The sequence below is a fragment of the Grammomys surdaster genome, unplaced genomic scaffold (genome assembly GCF_004785775.1).
Source record: "Grammomys surdaster isolate TR1022 unplaced genomic scaffold, NIH_TR_1.0 146, whole genome shotgun sequence".
Taxonomy (NCBI): Eukaryota; Metazoa; Chordata; class Mammalia; order Rodentia; family Muridae; genus Grammomys; species Grammomys surdaster.
This window is the reverse complement of record NW_021604604.1, coordinates 1683087-1704457: the sequence shown is the minus strand read 5'-3', so window position 1 is coordinate 1704457 and position 21371 is coordinate 1683087. Positions and strand designations below refer to the sequence as shown.

The window sequence follows — 21371 nt, the reverse complement described above, 5'->3', positions numbered from 1 at the left end:
ACTTTCATACACACATATACACACATAAATATATACATACATACATACATATACACACATACACACTCATACATATACATATACACATATACATTATGCATACACCCACATACACACATATACGTACATATACATACACACATAAATACACACAAACATGAGTGCCAAAGAAAAGGAAAAGATGATAGGAAAATTAGGAAACAAACCTATACATGAAAACAGTCAGAGCAGACAGTAGCCCAGAGCAACATGAGCAATGTGGATGTCAAAGTCTGACTCGTCTGGGGCAAGTCTACTATGTGTGTATATGTACATGCATGTACGTGTGTATATGTGTGTATGTATATATGTGTGTATGTGTGTGTTGTATTGCAAACATTAAATAAGACAGATAACGAATATAAGACCCCCTAGCATGTGGTCTATACTGCTTATGCAATGACATTGGCCGTGTAGCTCTAATGAACCATCAGTTGTCTATATAACTCATACAATCATTTATATAAATACGTTTAACTCATTAAAAGAAAACCTCAATGTTATCTGCCAAAGTCTTACTATCCCAGCTCAAGCAGTACATTTAAATCCAGCTGAAATGCACTTCTCTAAAACTGTTCTCTTGCTCACTCGTGGTCATTGTTTCTAGTTAATCTGAAATGGTGTTTTTGCTGAGGAGATAAAAGACAGTAGGAGACAAGACTCCAAGTCTGTTTTGCCATCTTTGCACACAAATAGTGTGTGTATGAGTAAGTCTACCTCTGGAGGGATGCAGCGATGCAGGGTGGCTCTGAACTTTAGGTAATGGTTTCACTCACTTTAAAACAAAAAATGAAAAGCAAAGAATCTTTAGTTTTAGGATTAGAGATAACATGCTCTAAGTTTATTCTACACAATGGTTTCTCTGTTTGAAGAGGCAAAACATCTCCAAGCTGGAGAGATGACAAACACATTAACTGAGTCATTTTATCCCTCATCCAAACCCAGAACCCACTGACTCTCTTGGTCTATTTAAAGCTACATTGACCACCTTCTAATTCTTTTTTTTTTTTTTAAATATTTCTCCCTAGAGAGAAAAACAGGTCAGGAACATGTGGGCAGGGCTTTTAACAAACTTACTTGTGTGGGTCCTTTGATAACACTTCAGTAAACAAACTGGAGAGGCAAAGATACTTATGAACCTGACCCCCAAAGCCAGGCGGGCAGAGAAGACAGAATCTCCCTGATAAATAACCACCAAGTGTCAACTGTACGTCTGGTGACATTACTAGCTCCAAACCAACGACAACCAACTTTGAGCAAGATCTCTGAACTCTTGTCTATATCCTTTCATTTGGCAATTCCTGTATGTGATTATTTATTCTTTATAATGCATGAATGCCCCTCTACCCAAATCAACTGAATGTCACTTGCAGATAAGACCTATCTTAATTTTTTTTATTAGTAAGTTGTTCTTTCACATTTTCATATATGTGCACTCTGTATTCTGGACGCTCCCTCCTTCCACTTCTCTCTGGCCCCTTCCACCAGTCAACCTCTCCTTCAGATAATTACCTTCCCCCTATTGGTTAGGTTTTGTTTAGTGTCCCATATTGATTAACCAGGTTCATCTGTATGATCTTGAGTTTGTAACTCATCATTAGAGCATGGCAGTCTCAACGGTGGGTACACAAGCATGCCTCCCTTTCTCCTAGATTCTGAGGATTGCCAGCACATCAGCAGCAAGTGACAAAGGCCTATGGTTCCCTTCCCTCTTCACAGATGACTGTTAAGAGGGCCTGCCTTTTGCAGACTCACTCGTCAGCATGCCCATCAGCCGTGAGCTCATGGCTTCCATCCCTACATCCTGTTCTCCCAATCCTTTCCCCATCTTGAGGGTCTTACATTCTTTCTGCCCGCCCACAGTGGTCCCTGAACCTTAAGGAAACGACATCAATATCTTCTCTGGGGCTGACACCTCAGTCATCTTTGTTGTTACCATCAGAGCTGCCACCGTCTTTGCCTTTGTTTCCATTCCCCGGAAGGACAGATTTCTCTGGGTATCCTTTGTCTGGTAGAACTGAGTTATGAGTGGCCTTACATTTCTCAATAGTCCTTTTTCTCGCACAAACTGTACTTGTGTCATGATTAAATCACTCGGCTCCATTCCCCTAACCATCTTTTGCACCACAGCTCTCCCGACCCACCCTGGTTTTTCCTTCCTAGTCACTGGAAACATGTTGGGTGCTTTACTCTAAACAGGAGAGTCTGGAGCCTGCCTTCCTGACCTTCCTAACTACTCCATCTTGTAGCTTCTTCAGTTGTCTCACTCAGTTATTTTATCCTAATTCTATCTGAGCAACACTTTCCCATGAACCCACCAGTCCTCCCAGTGGCCCTACCTTTGGAGTTACAAGGAATGTTTATTGTTATAACTTCCTTTTGAAAATTTTTTTTTACCCTATCTTCAAGGGCTTGCTATTTTGCCTACGTCCTTTTCTCCTCTAGTTTTCCTAACCCTTTCCTTTCTTTAGCACCTGAATTTTCTTCAAATTTCAGTATCTTAAGTTTTACTGGAGAAATTAACATATGTGTATGTGTGTGGTACTTCCATCATACACTGGTTATTCTCAACCTCAGGAGCCACTTGTGCAGATTAGCAACTGCTCACAGTGCCCGAGCCTCACACTAGCCTCTTCTCTCCTTACTGGCCTCTTGCTATGCCCATGCGCCCTTCCCAAGAGGGCCTCTGCTGACACGAATAGATGGGACTATTGTATTCACAGGTTTTTTTTCATTTTTAGACTTTAGTAATCTACCCATTCTAGGAGGAAATCCAGACTTAGCTTCTTTTGATTTTTAATAATCTGTGGTGCTAGGGACCACTGAGCTACACCTCTAGCTGGATTGTGCCATTCTCCTTTAGACGCATCTAGTATTTGTGATACAGTGGTATTCTATGAATTCTAGGTTTGGCTATTTGAAAGATGCTCCATACTACTTTGGTACTCTACGTAGTCTAGCAGTGGGGTGGCAGTTTGAAAGGTGCTTCTCACTAACGGCCTCTTGCCCATCCCGTCACACTTGCTCTTTTGGCAACATCGGACACTCTTGATGATGTCATGACCCTGGCGAATCCACTTCCACTGAGCTGTTCTCCAGACATCTACTCTTTTCCTGCTTGCTTTCTCCCATCCAGCTCTTCATTCTGGGTCACTCCATCTGGCTTTGTGTCCACAGTGTGCCTCTCACATCTGGGGGCTCTCCTGAGCATTTGTTCTCAACAGTTGTTTTTATTTTTTCCATTTTATTTTGTTCCATTCTTCATTTATCCCCAAAACTAACCTGCCAACAGTTTTCCAAATCTACCTAAGCACGTTCTGGAGTTTCAAGTATGACTTTCAAGTTGCCTACAGAGCATCCTGACCTGTGAGCCTTAAAGACGCAGTATGAGAGGGAATTAGTTTAATGACTTCCTCTTTCATATTTTCATCTCCCTCTCATCTGATCTATTACACCCACAGCGACTGCAGTGTTTTTATAGTAAAAGCGCAAATCAGATATAGTGATCTCTTCTCTGTCCTTGACATGTGTCGCTGTGCTGTGGGTCCCCACATGGTTTACCTTCCGTTTCTGCTTCTGATCTTGGGTGAAATGTCACTGCAGACTCTTTGATCATATGGGTAAAGACACTGCTCTCCCTGCCCCCTTCCAGGAACTGTCTCCCTCCTTCCTGTCGCACACCTGGCTGGCTGAATTATCCTGACTGTGTGTTTTCACACCGCTTGCCTATGTCCCTTCACAGGATACAAGTTCAGGAAGAAGAGTTTGTCTGGTTCCCAACTGTAGGAGCGGAACCTGGCAGGGCAGACTAAAGGCATTCCTCCTGGAGAAAAGGCAGGTCCTGCTGTTTAATTAGAGCCGAGCCCCACCTTTCAACGTGAACAGTTCTATTTAACTGAAGAGGTGTTTCCTTCCCAACCCACCCATTCTAATTCAATCAATTCATTTCCATAAACAGATTAGCGGTGAATTACACGCTGAGCTATGGAAAGAGGATCTTACTGGCAAATGAGCCCCACCAACCACCTTCACACCTTTTCACTCCAACCCTGGAGTCATAACTACCATCCACTAGAGCTTACTTTCAAGATTGTGGGAGGTGGGTACTCTCCGGTTGACACCGGAATGATCCCCGGAATTGAAGAGGTTTCGATCTGGCCCCACCTTCCATCTTGACATACTATTGTTTTGTTTTGTTTTTTTCATGTATCAAGTTTGTCTTCCGTCACAGACAAGGCATGGGGCACTCTGGCAGCTGGCTTCTGCAGAGCCTCGCCCCAGATTCAAAGTTCAAATTGTATTCATTTGCGCTACTTTGCACCTTGGCTGCCCTGAAGAGTTAGTTCTCAGTGGCCGTTTTGAAAACAAAACTCAAAACTCCTTGAAGTGAGGAGGCAGTGCTAAATAGGAGGGCCGCTAGAACTGCATGCTGGGGTCTTCCTTAACCCCAGCTCGCAGGCTAGACTCCTTGTGGCTAGTTGAAGTGGGGACCCGTAGGAGGCAGGCTTCCAGGCCAGGAACCCAGGGGAGGGTGGGAAGGGAGGAGTTACTGGGAACTCTAGATGAAGGAGCGATTTTAGTAGAGGTTTCGTCAGACCGGGTGGAGAGGGGAGGCCTGGATGCGAGGAAACCGGCGATCTCCGCCCGGAGGAGGAACAAAGCCTTGGCCGCTTCCCACCCGAACGCATTGCAGCTAAAGGGGTGGGAGGTGAGAGTGGAGGGGTGCCACGAAGGGAGGAGCGGGGAGGGGAGCGAGCTAAGGGAGCCCGGAATCCAGAGTTCGCATTTACCACGACGCCTCGCCCGGAGTCTGGCGCCTTCTCACTGCTCCCGGCCATGTCTCTCGCGGGGAACGCGGGACGGACAGACGCCCGGAGGATGTGGGGGCGGGGGAGGGGATGTGGCTGGGGCCGCCCCGCCCCCAGCCTGCGGGCGGGAAAGCGGGGACTACAGCCGAGCCTCATTCCCGGGGCGGCGCGGGAGCAGCTGCGGAGCAGCGCCTGATGCACCTGAGCGTGCTCCGGGGAGCATCCCTGGCGGTCCCCTCCCCCGCCTGCCCCTTTGCCGGCTCCGTACCCCGCGGGGATATGGGACAGGCCTGCGATTCGTTCAGGAGAGAAAGCAGTCCCTTGTTATTTGCCTTCTCAAAGCCTATCGCTGCAGAAATCCCCCAGGCCAGCAATCTCTAAGACTCCTCCCTGGCAGATTTTAAATGCACATTTGTCCCAAGTCAATGCATTAAAGAGAGGCAGTGCAGCGCGTTCTCGGGCGTTGGAAGTGGGCCGGAGTATCCCGGAGGACTTCAGATCTCTGGCGCCCTGCCAGGAGTTGGAAAGCGCCACGAGCCGGCATTTCCTCCGACCAAACCCTAGTGATCCGATGGGCCTAGGGCAGGGACTTTTTACAAAATACTGTATCTGATTTACCACTTGACTCTAATTGTCTCAGGTTGTAGCTAAAGGCAATTGCTCTACTCTAACTAGAAAGCCTTGTTTTATGAATCTGTTGTTAAACCAACCCCTAATCCCAGCTTTCTTCTAGCCCAGCGCCCTGATTCTTTGTTCTTTTCTCTAAGGTCCTGCTTTCCGTTTATATGTCCTTGGTCTCCCTTATCTTGCCAGAGCCTGCACTCGACCCACTTTGGGTTTAAAGGCCTCACATGGGTATAGTTCTCTTTATTCTATCTTTTCCAAAAGATTTTTCCTAGAATAGAGTGTAGCTCAGTGACAGAGCATTTGCCTAGGATGTGAAAGGCCACGGGGGTTGGGGAGCTGGGAGTGGGGGGTGTTCTAAACTCAGCAATACACATACAGGCACAGACACAGACACACACACACACACACACACACACACACACACGCACGCACGCACGCACACATGCGCGCGCCTCGGCACACTGGCTTCTTCATCCTTTGGCTAAATTCGAGTGCAAAAAAGATGCATTCAATATTTGTTTTCTGGCACACACTGGCAAGAGGAATGCTGATTGTGTTGCTTTGAAGGGAAAATAGTTAACCTATCAATTCATGTTGTCCTATATTGGAATAATTGTGTAATAATATTGTACTTTTGTTTGGTGGATCAGCCATACTCAGCACTTGGATGTTAATGTCTGAGCACCAGAACTGTGGAAGAAGAGTGATGCAAGGTGTAGGCTCCCTGACATTAGTCCCTGTGCTTGATGACTGGTTGCATCAATGGGTAGTGCTCTCTAGCACACAGGTAAATAGTTTCACTCAGAGCCATTTTTGTACCTGCCTCTTACATGTTTTCCATTTTCTTTCTTCAAAACTGGGCCCAGACAATACTCATAAGCAATATTTTTGAAATTTCCAGGAATCAGGCTGGAGAGATAGCTCAGTGATCAAGAGCACTTCCTTTTCTTACAGAGGACCAGAGTTCAAATCTCAGCACTCAGGTGGTGGCTTACAACCACCCGTAGCTCCAGTTCCAGGGGATCTGATGCTCTCTTCTAACCTCTATGAGTACAAGCTATGCAGGTGTTGCATGCATGCAAGCAAAGCAGTCATAAATGAACTGAAATGAAATAAAAATGAATCTTAAAAAACATTACAGGGACTGAAAAGTGCTGTTGTTATGGTAACAACTGAACTCTAGAGTCCAGGAAGCAAGTTGGTACAGCTCAGTCCAACACTCTTGCCATTGGGTACGGTGCAGATCTAGGGTGGGGTCATGGGTGGTTCACAAACCGTGCTGGAAGATATATCACGTGAGTGTCTCACTGCTTCAATGTCAGACTCAGACACAAGAATCTCATTGTGAAGACATAGTACAAATTGTGGGGGCAGGGGACTTCATAATATATTTCAGGGCTGGGTACTTGTCTTCGTAGAAGACCATGTGTTTAGGATGCTCATTGGCTGAGAGACGGCAGACAGGCCTTTTTCAAAAGACCGTATGTTTAGACATAAACATCAATGAATTTCTGAAAAAATATAGCTTGCTTGAAGAACAAGACTCTTATGAATTCATGTTGCAGAACATTCTATATATACCATTGTAGGACATTGTATAAAGAACAATAAATAAACTTCGAAAATAATACATTTATATTTCTTCCTATCATTATATTTTGTATTTGTTGGACTATACTTGATACTCTGGATCACATGAATGTAATAATATTAAATTATGCAATGACCAGAGCAATAATGCTGCTGTCCAGGCTTTACTATTAATCTTACATTAAGAAGATTTAGAGGCAGATGTTTCATTTCTGTAATAAAGGTTCTGAAATAGTTTTGGATAGGAATTTGAATTCTAGTATGACTTGTATGTTTTTAACACATGAGTCTAAACAAGTAAGATAGTTGTGTTGTTTCAATTCTTTCCTCTGTAAGCAGGGAGGGGTAAGGCATTTCTGTGCTGCATAGGATAATGAGATTAACATGAAATCACATTATTGAAAAACCTTTGGAAATGCTAAAAAACCCAGAGTGTAACATTATCTGCTTGAGATGCCATGAAAAAAAAAATTCATGAACAAAGAAAGGGTTTTGACTGCTGAAAACAGAAGAAATGACCTCTCCCAGGGATGAGCCCTGATTGGTTATCTAAAGACCTCTCTCAGGGATGAACCCACTGATTGGTTATCTAATGACCTCTCCCAGGGATGAGCCCTGATTGGTTATCTAAAGACCTCTCTCTGGGATGAGCCCACTGATTGGTTATCCAATGACCTCTCCCAGGGATGAGCCCTGATTGGTTATCTAAAGACCTCTCTCAGGGATGAGCCCACTGATTGGTTATCAATGCCAAGTGATCAGTTCTGACACCACCTACAAGCAAACAACAAAATGGACTCAGAATGCTGTATTTGTATATTTGTGTATCTATCTATATTTATATATTATATATAAATATATATATGTATGAATGTATATAACAATAATAAGGTAAAAGAGGCCATCAATTTGGAAGGAACAAGGAGGAGGTTGGGACAGGACTGAGTAGCAGCTGGAAAGAGGACTGGGAAGGGCATTAGTGATGCAATTCTATTTTAATTAAACATATATAAAATAAAAAAGATAAAAAGGAAAGAGTAATAAAATGATTCTATGTAAAATGATAGAAATGGACGTGTGTGCTTGTGTGGGTTCACATGCCTGAAGGCTGGAGCAGAGAACACAGTATATCCTGCTGTCTTCAACCTTATTCCCTTTCCACAGGATCTCCCACTGAGCCTGGCGCTGCTCTGGTAGCCTGCAGGCCCCAGCAACTTCTTGGCTCTACTCTAGACAGTGCTGAGGTTTCAAGAGTGCACAGCCACACACAGTTGTTTTGATATATTTTATTTATTTTCTATATGTGGGTGCAGGGATTTGAACTCAAGTCCTCATGGTTGAGCAGCAAGCATTCTTACCCACTAGGCCATCTCTCCAGACCATAGGGATTATTCTGTAAAATGTACATAAGGCCCTAGGAAGATGGCTCAGTAGTTAAGAGTACTTGCTTCCCTTATAGAGAACTTGGTTTTGGTTCCGAGCACCCATATGGCAGCTCACAACCATGCATGAATCCAGTACCAGGGGATCAAATGCCCTCTTCTGACCTCCACTGGCACCAGGCATATACACAGTAAACACACTTAAAAACACAAAGGCAAAACATTCACACACATAAAATAGAAACAAATAAATCTTTGTAAAGAATTGACATAAGATTCAGACACACCTATTGTCTGTAGACAATCTGGGACTGATATGTCAAAATATACAGAAAACATGAGAATATAATTAAAATAATGGATTCTTTTCATCATTAAGTGGTATGTAAGTTCAGACTTTCCACTAATAATTCTTCAGAGGAGCTACAAGAACAGAGATGCCCATCTTTTATTATGAAATATAATATGGCACCTGGGGGAGTACCTGGTGGGCTTGTGCCAAGGTATCTGTCCCCCTCAGAAATCACACCATGCAACCAATCTGGTATAAAGAAGGTTTACTGGGGGGAAGGGAGAGGAGTGAGGGCCTGGAGAAGGGGTAGAGACAGACAGATGGGAGCAGAGCCATGAGGGCTGAGAAGCGGGTATGGGAAAGGACAGAAAAGGGGACAGAAGAAAGAGATCATCCGGGAACATGAGAGAGAGTGAGAGGGGGGAGCAGTCCTTTTACAATCTGCCCACACCTGGGAGGAATCTAGGGGAATCACCTGGATGCCAGCATCTTTGCCATGTTAATAACCAGTAAGTGCCTGCATTTTCCGAGCATTTGCTCTTCCATGTTTTCACTGAACATCCTTCTCACTTTAAATTCTCTCCACTGTCATGGTACAAACCCAAGTATTTATCAGTAACTGAATCTCTTTTAAGCTGGAAGTCCTTACTAATCTTTTGACATTTTGATGACTCTTGGTCTTTTGTAAGTGAAGCAGCAATCTCATCTGCCCACCTTGCGTCCAGTCAGTCACGCAGTGACAGCGGACTGGAAACTTAGAAGGACATTTGATTCTTTCCAAGTCCTGAAACAAGAAAATAAATAAAATTCTGTTAGCCTGGGAATTGTGTTGAAATACATAGACATGGGAAACCTGGTGAGTCAGATGGTTAGTCAGAGTTACTGGTGAGAATCTGGAGCAAAGCCACCGTGGAGGAAGGTCAGTGAGAATGATGACGGTATTGTGCTTTTCCATCAAGCAGAACAGAACGCTTTGCAAAAACCGAAAGACTCAAAACCTTTTCCTCCAGACAGTCCGTCCAAGTAAAAACCTTGTGAGCCCTGAGGTAATGTCCGCTCTTTGCAGTAAAGAGAACTGTAGCTGTGAATAACTGTCGCAAAAAAAAAAAAAAAGACCAACTTAAACAAAAGCCCCATTCGTATTCATAAGCATAGAAATCCATCTTTCTGGCCTCTCATTGCAGTCTGATTGCAATGTGAGGTCCTTGAGAAAAGTACACAGCAGTTCTCAGAACTAAAGCCAGAGGCTGCCTGGTGGCAGCTTTTACAGCATCACACCTTCTTTTGTGATTAACCTTCTGTTGAAGAGCTCGCTGATGGAAGCTGTCTCCCAGCAGTGTCATAGATGGGTGGCCACAGCAGTAAGCTGCTGGGTGGCTTCGTGTCATCCACCAACTATCTCCCCATCTAACCGGAAGAAGAATTGGATAGTTTCAGAGAAAAAAGAATAATGTGTCCGTGTGTTCTTCCAGATTCCAGCTCCTGGCAGCTGATCTCAACTCTCTTGGCCGCTGTAAAGCAGTCACCGAAAGATCACAGCTGCGGAACTCTGAACTGAGCACAGAATAAAACAAAACAGACCAGAAGCAAAAGTTCTATACCTGACCCAAGCGGTGTCGTTTTGCATGAATGGAGTATTAGCATTTGAGGGTGTGATGGCAGCTTGTGCAAAATTAACTGGTGCCTCAGCCGGTGCTACCTCCCCAGTAAAGGCCTAACTCAAACAATCAAAACAAAACCACATAGAAACCAAACAAACTTCCTAAAGTCTACAACTTTGGCTAGTATCCTAAGAAGACATTTAATGGTGTATGAGGCTGAGGACAAGCTGTTTATTTTGCTTAGCTGTGTAGATATCTCCTCAGCTTTGACTTGATGTGCAACACACACTAGTCCAGAGGATGGGGATGCTGGATTCTGGATTGCGTTTTAGAGTTGAGGTTGGAGACGTTTAGGATAGAGGTTCATAGTTGTACCTTAAGGATTAAAAAGGATGAAAGAAAAAATAACTTCTTAAAAATCTCACCATAAAAGACTTAAATTGATGGTTTTAATGTTATCTCCAAGAAAGACGATTAGATACAGTATTAAAGAAACAAAAAAATAAATAGGTATTATCAACATTTTTCAAACTATATATTGATAGTTTTTGTCTAAAGAATATGCCGCAGGAACTTTAGAGGCTATGGCTTAGTCTCTTAACTCCTCTGAAACCTTGGCTTTGCAGTTTGGGTCATATTTAAAGTTGACATGAATATTTTTTTAATACTTTTTATTTCATTCTATGGATGTTTTGCCTGCATATATGTCTGTCTTTGTACCACATCTGTCTATAGCCTACAGAGACCAGAAGGTGGCATTGGATGCCCTTGGAAATGCAGTTAAAGGTCAGTTGTGGGTACAGGAACTAGCATCTGGGTGCTCTGGAAGAGCCATGTTTCTGGTCCCAAATCATTTTATTTGTCCTAGAAGACCAGAATCTTATGTTTCCCTGCCCCACTTGCCAGGTGTGAACATTATGAGTCCTGTAAATAGCAGCAAAGATGAAAGCCAGTGGTGCGTTTCCTTTTGGCTCTCTCAGTGACTTGTTAAGACCCTTGGTTTTCAATATTGCCAACATTTAGCGTAACTCTAAAGAACCAGGAAGCAAAATTGAGCTGTGGTATCACAAGCTGCACAGGGTGTGGGCGTGCTAAGCTGCAGGCTGTTTCTAAAGAACCATCTTTTAACCAAGACAATGGGAGCGAATGCAACAAATACACTAATAGTTCCACGGCTTGCTAAGGAAAAGCCAAAGCTTTGTGTTTCTAACCAGGGAGGTTAACTCCACTGATCCCTTCATCTGTGCCATGGCAGTCTTTGCAGGTTTAACCTAATGCAGGTCAAACTAGCCATTCTGTTTATAACTTTACAAGGAAGTTTAAAAGGTAGCTTTCTGTTTTTCATAGTAGAATGTGAAAGTTTAATTGCCTACCATAGGAGAGGCCCCAGAGTCAAACCTTACACTGCTTCCCCTGCAACCCCCCCAAAAAAAAGAAAGAAAGGAAAACAAAAAGAAAGAAAGAGGTGAGGTTCAAAGTCATTTTTGACTATAGAAAATTCATCTTACACAGTTGTTGTTAAACCTGAAATTTTTGAAGAGAAAGAACCAGTCCACAACTGTCCAACTGAAGCAAGTCTTATTAAACACTGGGCAGGAAGGTGGACACTCGCAAGGTCCATTCCCAGATTCCCAGAGAAATGGTGCTGAATTAGGTCAGTCAGGTGCCTATAAAGGCCAAACCCACAAGGCTACGTACTTTCTGCCTTCGTCCAGTAGGGGACAAACATACATCCTGACGTATTTCCGGTCTCCATACCTCCCACTTATGGGTGATCAAGGACATCCTGTGCAGTCGGGGCCACCAACCTTGCTTACTGAAGCAAAACCTCATGACTTGTTATCTTACATGAACAGAAGCCCCCAGCATTCTGGGAAGTTATCTGTCCTTGGGCAAGTGGGACTTACGGGTTAACTCTAGCCCTTACATTGTAACTAAAAGTGCACTCTATCACACACCCTTCTCTGCTTCACACTTCAAGAAAGGTAAAAAGAAAACATGAGTAGTTTTCCATGTTAAGATAGAGTATCAGCATCTTATGGAATACTAGGGCTGTCCTTTAACCACTACATGAAGTATGTTTTTATAAGTTACTTACAAATTTCAATTTTATAAATTTATATAAATAAATGTTTGTAATAAAATATGTGCATTTTAGCTACTTCTAGAGGACAAGAATTTCTAAATTAGGAGATATGTATTTTAAGGCTTTTGATATGCACTGCTAAATTCAGTGAGCAATATTAACAAAAAATAGTAAATTGTACAGATTGTTTTAAAAATCAAGGAAAATCTTATTATGAAAACATTTTGAGGTTTGAAGGTAACAGCTATTTGTTAGCTGACATATGTAAAAGCCTGGTAATTGGAACTAGTAAGAAAAGTCAGTTTGAATATGTGATTAATTCTCCTTTGTCGACTACTTTAAAACAATGTGGTTTTAGCATAAAGTTATACCTAGACCAATGAAAAGTTTATGGCACTCTGTTCCAGGCTTTTGGCTCCAGGTTATGGTTTTCTGTTTCAGACTCAGTTCTAAAACCAGACTCTATTTCCTATCACCTGACCTTAAACAAATTTCTTTGCTTTATTTGCTTCATCTGCTAAATGAAGATAGTGACAGCTTTGGCTTGTTGAAGGCAGATGTATGTGTGTGTGTGTGTGTGTGTGTGTGTGTATGTGTGTGTGTGTGTGTGTGTGTGTATGTGTGTGTGTGTGTGTATGGCTAGGCGAGGACAGCAGGCAAGAGCACAGGCTACTCTTCCCAAGGACACAAGTTTGATTCCTAGCACCCACATGGCAGCTTGACCGCCTGTAATTCCAAGTCCAGGGGATCTGAGGCCTCTGGCCTTGCTGGGCTCTGCACTTGTGTGCACATAACTACACATAGACACAGACACAGACATACGAACACCACAGGCACACACAGACATATGCACATGATTAAAAAATAATAAGTAAATCTTTTTAAAAAGGCATATATAAAATAATATACTCAGGGACTAGGTATATAAGTCAGTGGTAGAGCACTTACCAAGCATGCACAAAGCCCCACGTTTAATCATTGGTATCACAGTAAAAATTAAAAAATATATATCAGAGTGCCAACTATTGGAATGCTGCTTAATACATTCATCCAGTATTTAAATTGGATTTAAAAAACCAGAATTATTGCTCTGTTAAGATTTTTACCTTACGGGCTGGTGAGATGGCTCAGTGGTTAAGAGCACTGACTGCTCTTCCAGTGGTCATGAGTTCAAATCCCAGCAACCACATGGTGGCTCATAACCATCAGTAATGATATCTGATGCCCTCTTGTGGGGTGTCTGAAGACAGCTACAGTGTACTTACATATAATAAATAAATAAAAATTAAAAAATGTTTAATAAAAGATTTTTACCTTACAGGGCTGACAAGATGTGCATCAGTTAAGAGCACTTGTCACTCTTCCAGAGGACTCAGGCTCCATTCCCAGCACCACATGGTGGCTCACAATTCTCTGTAACTCCAGTTCCAGGGAATCTGGCCTCTGTGAGCACCAGGCATACGTGTGGTATGTATACATATATACAGGCAAAACACTCCTACACATAGACATAACAAATCTTAAAATAATCTCTGTTAATAAAGAAATTAACTGAACTATATTTTAAAAGTAAACCAGTAATCTGAAAAGGATCTTTATGCAAATGAGCTAAACATTTCTCATAAATTGAGCTTATTTCTTCCCTCTGTAGAATGCTGTAAATTTATGGGCATGTATTTATGTACCTACATAAAACAATCTATCAGAAACTTCCTACCTAAATAGTATAGTGATAGTTTAAATTTCAAACTGTTGTCTCCTTATTCATTTTATATTATAAAGAAAATAGCTTGGTTTAATGCTCCTAATGTTTGGATTATAAAGGACAATAATAAAACTTAACTGCAAAATTAATGAATGCCCTTCAAATAAACTTCATATTATAAATAAATACACAACAAATCACAATCTTTATATTTTATTTGTAAGAAAATGTATAGGTTGATTGAATAAAAATTCTGAGTCAAAAATTAATATATAATATTTTCCCAAGTGTCTCTGTAAGGAAGAGCTGGGAAGGAATTACATATACTGACCGTTGTCTCTTGGTATTGAAGGGCTTTTGTTGTACTTTGGTTTCTGTTTCTATTTTTAATACAAAAACAATGCTCAACTCAAAAAGGATAAGAGGGTTATGTATTATGTATGTATGTTTGTATGTATGTATGTATGTATCTATCTATCTATCTATCTATCTATCTATCTATCTATCTATCTGGAGCCAAATTAGAGTGGTTGTGGCCCAGAAATATAGGTTTAAGTTATGGCAAACACCATGCTTCTATGTAAAAGCAGACTCATGAAGTTTTATACTAACAGAACAAAGAAAGGCTTTAATCACAGCACTTTCCAAGTACATTGGTGGGAACATTAATTAGGAGGTTACACAGCACAGTGGAGAAATCTCTGCTATGAGCCTGAGTTGTTACTTGATGACTCCTAGGCCTTTCGGTTGGTGGAAAATTGCGGTTTTCTTAGTTAATTCCTTAGGTTTTTAATCGGTAATCAGGATGTTAGTTTCCATACAGAGGTGGTAGTCTGAGAATGGCTAAACTGTAATTAGGATCTGAACCTGCGACACTGCAAACTCTCCACAGTTGTACAAGGTTCAATTAGACAGTCATCAAGACCCCTGCCCAGGGGTGGCACTGCCCACAGTGACCTGGGCCCTCCCACATCAATCAACAATCAAGAAATGCCACACAGCCATGCTTGCTGGCCAGTCATTTCCCAAGTGATGTTCCCTTTACTCAGATGACTCTAGTTTGATCAATTTGACAAAAACTAACCAGTCAAACCCCAAAATTGACTTTTTATTTTTTATTTTTATTTTTTTTTTTGGTTTTTCGAGACAGGGTTTCTCTGTGTAGCCCTGGCTGTCCTGGAACTCACTCTGTAGACCAGGCTGGCCTTGAACTCAGAAATCCGCCTGTCTCTGCCTCCCAAGTGCTGGGATTAAAGGCGTGCGCCACTACCACCACCACCAAAACTGACTTTTAAGTGGAAGCATCTTCCATAGGCCATTTGAGATGCCATTTGACCACTGTGGTCCATGGTTTTCTTCATGCACCTTGCCTTAGAGTTTTTTGGGTGCGGGGAGGGAGGAGGTCAGGATCTTTCTGAACTCCACTCTCAGGCCAACGTACTCGGTTCCTGACTGCTCAAACATTCCTTTTGGTTCCTTCGGTTTCTATCAAACTCACATGTAGAAAATAATCCACTAATATGGGAGGCAAGAAAAATTTCTTCCACATGTTAAGGCTTGACCACTCTCCATTGCCTTCCTGCCTCCAAGACTGATGATGTTGTTTTTTTATTCCAAGGTTTCTCAGCCCAACCAGCCTCAGAACCTTGGTGATCCTTTACAAAGAATACAGATGTCAGATGTGGCTGAATCAATCTTCCTGGTGGGTCTGAGGACTTTGGAGAAGCTTAAATGGTGTAGATAGATAGCCTCAAAAATTGTAAAATTCATACCTGGTCTTTAAGTCATTAGTTTTCTCTGCATAGTCAGGCCAAGCTCCTCTTCTTCTCCCTAGTGTGGGACTTGAACTCAGGGCCATGACTGTGTGAAGTGGGTACTCTGTAGTGCTACATCTCTGGCCCTGGGTTACATTGTATCGAGTTTTTGGAGTGTCTGAGTTGTCTATGACCTTTATGCCTTGTTTTTCAACATGTTTTCCCAACTCTTAAAAGAGGTTTGTGTTTCTGAGTTCACAAATTAGTCACACTTCCTGCCATAAATCTAGTTGTCTAATCAACTGTGTAGAATGCTTAAAGTAACATACATAATGTTTGGGGGCGGGGTAGTTCAGTAGGAGAATTAATGCTTAGTATGTCTGAGGTCCAAGATTAAATTCCTAGCACCCAAATAATAGAAAAAAATGACGTAGCAAATTTGAATGTGGTAAATACTGAGTGATCTCCTAAGTTACCATTTAAATGACTATCCAGAAGTTGTTCTGTGTTCGTTTAGAAATGGACATATGTAGGTTTCCAGAAAAAAAATGTAAAGTTTTGCCCAAATCTTCTATATATTTTTCCTTGCAAATCAAAAAAAAAGAAAACTTTGATATAACAAGTGAATCATGAAAAATTATGTAAAACAATAGACAATCGAAAATTCCCAAAACCCAGTCTACACTTTTATAGAAAGAATACAGTAAGTAGTGAAGCGTTGACCACAGAAACCACCTTCCTTCCACATGCACATCGTCTGATTCTCTGAAGCCTGTAGACAGCACCACAACTCTGGGGGTGCTCTGGGTACACAGTGTGGAAGATTTTGTCCCTGGACATGGAAACTCCATGCATTTTACCTGGTTTCAAGTCAGGGCTTCTCCACATTAGCAATGTAGACAGTTTGAGCTTTTGTCATCCTTGTTATGGGATATCCTCTGTATTGTACACTAGTTAGCATCATCTCTGGCTAACTAGTTCTCCTAGTTCAGACATTCAACAACATCTCCTGAAAGTTGCAGATGTGTCTTGGGGTAGAGGAGAATAACACTGCTTAAACTGTTCCTAATTGTTTCCTAATTGGTTTTCAGGAGAACAATGGATCCAGTGTTAGTAGAACCATAGAAAATAGTTCTGTGGTGCTCCTGGCTAGGCACGGCAGGAGCAGGGCATGGGGAAGGACTCTCTCTCTTTTATGCTTCCTGAATACAAAAACATGAATGTAAAGAAAAATGAAGATGACATTGCAAATACAGAGAAACACAAACAAAAGTCAGGTAAATAAGCAAAACTAAAACTCAGGATTTGTACTTTCTACTTGATACCCACTGGTTTTCTGTTTTCACCTAGACCAATGGTTCTCAGTCTTCCTAATGTGGTCACTTTTTAATACAGTTCCTCATGTTGTGATGACCCCAACCATAAAATTACTCTTCTTGCTACTTCATAACTGTAATTTTGCTACTGTTATGAGTCATAATGTAAATATCTGATGTGCAGATGGTCTTAGGTGACCCCTGTAAAAGGCTTGTTCAACTCTCTAAAAAGGTCTCAGCCCCACAGGTTGAGAGCTATTGACTTAGACTTTTAAAACAGAAATTGGGAGATTATGATATGTAATGGATGGTCTTGATTGTTAACCTGATAGGATTTACAATCATCCTGTAAACAAACCTGGCCCTGTCTGTGCGGCGTGATCTAGATTAGGGGAAGGTAAGAGTCACCCACATGTGTGCAGTTACTGCATCCTGAGCTGAATAGAAAGAAGGTGAGCAGAGTCTAGGCACCCATCACTCCACACAGTCTGACTGTGGACTATGCGAGCAGCCTCTTCCTGTTCGTCTACCACGACAGACTGTGGACCCAGGAACAAACTAAACTTCCTCAATTTGCTTTCGTTGAGTGTTTTGTCACAGAAATCAGTTGGTAAGTAATACACAGCATTGATAGACTGCTGAAGGTCATTAATATTACTCATTTCTCATAGAGACAAACAGGGATCTCTACGTTTCTTCATGGGCAGTAGAGAGACAAGCCGTGGGAGGCAAGAATACAGTTCAGTTAGCCAGTGTTGGTTCAGACTTTCGGAGTCTGAGCCTGAGTTTATTATCGTTTAGGCTTATTTAAGAACAGCACAATCTGGTGAAAACTAGTCTTGTGATAGTTAACACGATCCTGCACTCACAACAAGACATGTCTAATTTTCTTAGAGGAACAAAGTAAGCGAAATACAGATCAGACATGACGACATCAAAACTCTGTAAAGTACACGTGACACCTTCTGTAAAGATGGATTCTATAGATTGACTGCAAAAAACAAGTTCATGAGAAGGGTCTTGAGGAGGTGCCAGTGCTGGAAAGTCACTGACTACCAGATGGTAAAAGGTTACCAGGCTAGTTAACACATCTGCTTCAATCTTCTGGGTAGAAAACAGGTTTTACATTCCTTCCCTTGAAGGAACAACTCCATGTGCTTACCAGCCTGGGTTCCCCCAGTGCACAGAGACACAGAAAGGCGAGTCTCAGAAGGCTGAGCATCATCCTTAAGATTGCCAAGAGCAATACTATTTTAAATACACAGTGCTAAAAGCACAATTCTAAAGTAGCTTTCTGTCTTACCCCTCTTTTTAATACAGAGTCAAGCACACAACGCTGAGCAAGCCATTGTACAGGATGCTGGGCTGCTGTTGTGGCACAACCTAAAATAAGGAAGTCTGCTGTGACCTGTCTCAGTGACTTAATGTGAGTCACCCTGCCTGATTCATGTGATAATGATCTTTATTATCACGTTAATGTTATTAGCAAGGTCACTCCTCATATTCCACTTGCTCTCCCATCTTCTCGACACATGTATACACACACACACACACACACACAAGATTTTGGACCATAGTCATGACTATGCTCAAACTTTGTTCTTCAGCACACAAGATAGATCACCAACAGCTCTCTGGTGTTTTTAAAAAATTAATTCACACGTTTGACAAAATTAACGGAGGACCCTGATGAGCAAGTTCTTATCACTTAGAGTGACTTTTAAGTCTCCACATGGTTAGATAGATGGCTATGGGAATAAAGAGATGAGTTCTCAGTGAAAACTTAGAGCCCGTCCACCGTAGCAGCTGTTCTTTCCCTCCAGAGTCCTTTCTAGCACATGCTTTCATTTTCTACAAGTTCTAATTACTGAAAAGTTTGAATCTTCTGCATTTTCTTCTGAGAAAAGAGAGGCTTCCTCTCTTGCCCTTTTCTTTATCGAGCCGAGCAACTTTTGGACCTTATAAAGTTGATATATTTAACAATTTTGTTTATGAAAATGTGTTTCGTGAAATATAAAAAAGGCACTCATGCTAGCGCCGGCTATGTTCAAGTAATGTGGTTTCTCTTCCCTAAGGTCCCCATGGTCCCCATGTAGCAACTGCCCAACTCACAGCACTCTCACTGTGGATTCTGCTTGCATTCCCAGCCATTTGCCCCCTGTGGTTAGCTGTCACAAATCCCTGGTAACTCAAATAAAATCAAAATTCTAGGGGCTTGTAATTTATCAGTCAGATTTATATCAGTAAATTCTCAACCCACAAAATGCCCACACAATGAACTCAGAGCCAATTGATATAAGCTGCCCTGCCCACCTAGATTGGACAAATTGTCCTGTATCAATCCATACCTTCTATGTTACTCACAGCTACCTGTGGCTATTTAAAGTCATGAGAATCTGGTTTGTTCTTCTCTTCCTCCATCTTCTTTCTTTCTCTTTGTGTCTCCCTATCTCTCCCATCCCTAAAACTCCCAGCCCGCCTTCTATATTCACTGCCCAATCACAGGCTCTAGCCTTATCTTGTGTCTGCCCTCACCCGCATATAAGACAGCAATCCACAAAAATGTCAAACACAAAATCATGCACTGGTGAGGCTTCAGCAAGGGGTCTTGAAGTTAGGTTAGCCTGTGGTACAGAGAAAGAGAGAGAGAAGAATTATATTTGGCTTTGACTGTCATGTAATTTTGATTGGAAATAGCCCCCATAGACCAACATGTTCAAGACTGGTCACCAATTTGTGATGCTTTTGGTCTTGATGGAACATTTAGGAGGTGGAGACTAATGGGAGGAACAGTCACTGTGGAGTAAATGTTCCCATTACAAAGAGGAGGAATGGGAACCCAGCAAGAAAACAATGCACCACAGCAGGAACAATAATGGCTCAGCAGTTTAAGAGCTTGTAAGGTTCTTGTAGAACAAATGCAGTTTGGCTGACAGCTGCCTATAACTGTAGCTCCAGGGAGAGCCAACTTCCTCTTCTGCCCTTTGATGGCACTGCACTTACATGAACAATGGCCACTCAGATTACACACACACACACACACACACACACACACACACACACACACACACACACAAATGTGTAGTTAAACATAAATCTTTTAAAAAGAGAAAGAAAGAAAAGATTGGTCTAGAGAGTAGGACCAAATCACAGCAGGGCAGGCGAACAGCGCCCTGCATGTCCAGCATCTGGATTCGTGACAGCATCATCTGGGCTCCACATGGCCTGGGCAACCTCTTAGCAGCGTTGCCTGTGGCACACATGGCCTCTCTTTTGAGCCAGCTCCACTCAGTGCCTAATCGAGGATGCTATGTTTCTGTCATCACCAATACCCTAGGGTTCCCACTACACTGCAGCTTCACGGTCCTAGCTTGACAAACACCTTCCTTGGGAGCTCCATGTGGGTATCTGACCCTGCTACAAATAACTTGACCCCAGTGGACAGGTCCTCACTCTTATCTTGCTTGCCTGAAAAACCTGCACCCGATGGACAATGCCAACTCTTGATAGAGCCCGTCCCTCCATTCCTTCAGACCACAGAGGCAGCAGCTCTGAGTTCTGGAAAACTTGTTGCCTAGGTCCTTTTTTCATCCTTAAGGCTCTGGTTTCGTTTGTTGTTGTTTTGGTGAGGTGTTTGTTTGTTGTTTATGGTTTTGTTTGTCTGTTTTTGTTTGTCAGGCATTTTCTTCTCTGTGAATTTTCTTGACTAAACTGGAGCTCTAGGTAGGTGAGACCTTGCCTTTACAACACCACCTTTCTTATTGTACCAAAGCAAAGCATGTATGTAGCTTCTCAGTGGGAGCTAATCTCTTTAACAAACCCAGACACTTTGTCTGCATTTGCAGACAAGCCTAGTGCCTTTAAATCTTTGATGCTCTTTCCTCCCTCAACCACACATCTCCTACACCTCTTTTTTTGTTTTGTTTAATTTTGTTTTTGTTTTTCAAGACAGGGTTTCTCTGTGTAGCCCTGGCTGTCCTGGAACTCACTCTGTAGACCAGGCTGGCCTCGAACTCAGAAATCTGCCTGCCTCTGTCTCCCAAGTGCTGGGATTAAAGGCGTGCCACCACCGCCCAGCCTTCCTATATCCTCCTTAATCCACTTGTAGCTCTTTCTCAGTGCATCCTTGCTAAGAGTTGTGGGTAACAGCTGCGGCACAGCCTGAATGCTG

General features: G+C 42.3%; 1 protein-coding gene and 1 long non-coding RNA gene across 3 annotated transcripts in view; one reads left to right on the top strand and one right to left on the bottom strand.

The window, feature by feature from the left end:
• Nucleotides 1-4909, bottom strand: part of Prtfdc1 (phosphoribosyl transferase domain containing 1) — a 93694-nt gene extending 88785 nt beyond the window's left edge. The window contains exon 1 of the mRNA XM_028764878.1: nucleotides 4830-4909. Within this exon, the coding sequence (XP_028620711.1) occupies nucleotides 4830-4877 (48 nt within the window). The 5' untranslated portion in view covers nucleotides 4878-4909. The remainder of the gene's footprint in view (nucleotides 1-4829) is intronic.
• LOC114619016 lies at nucleotides 4644-6413 on the top strand. 2 transcript variants are annotated; one of them, XR_003711053.1, is made up of 4 exons: nucleotides 4644-4747; nucleotides 5615-5702; nucleotides 6125-6261; nucleotides 6376-6413. It is a non-coding gene; the product is annotated as an uncharacterized LOC114619016 (long non-coding RNA). The 2 variants fall into 2 exon arrangements; XR_003711052.1 differs by lacking the exon at nucleotides 6376-6413 and having other exon boundaries at nucleotides 6125-6336.
• The last annotated feature ends 14958 nt before the right edge of the window (nucleotides 6414-21371 follow it).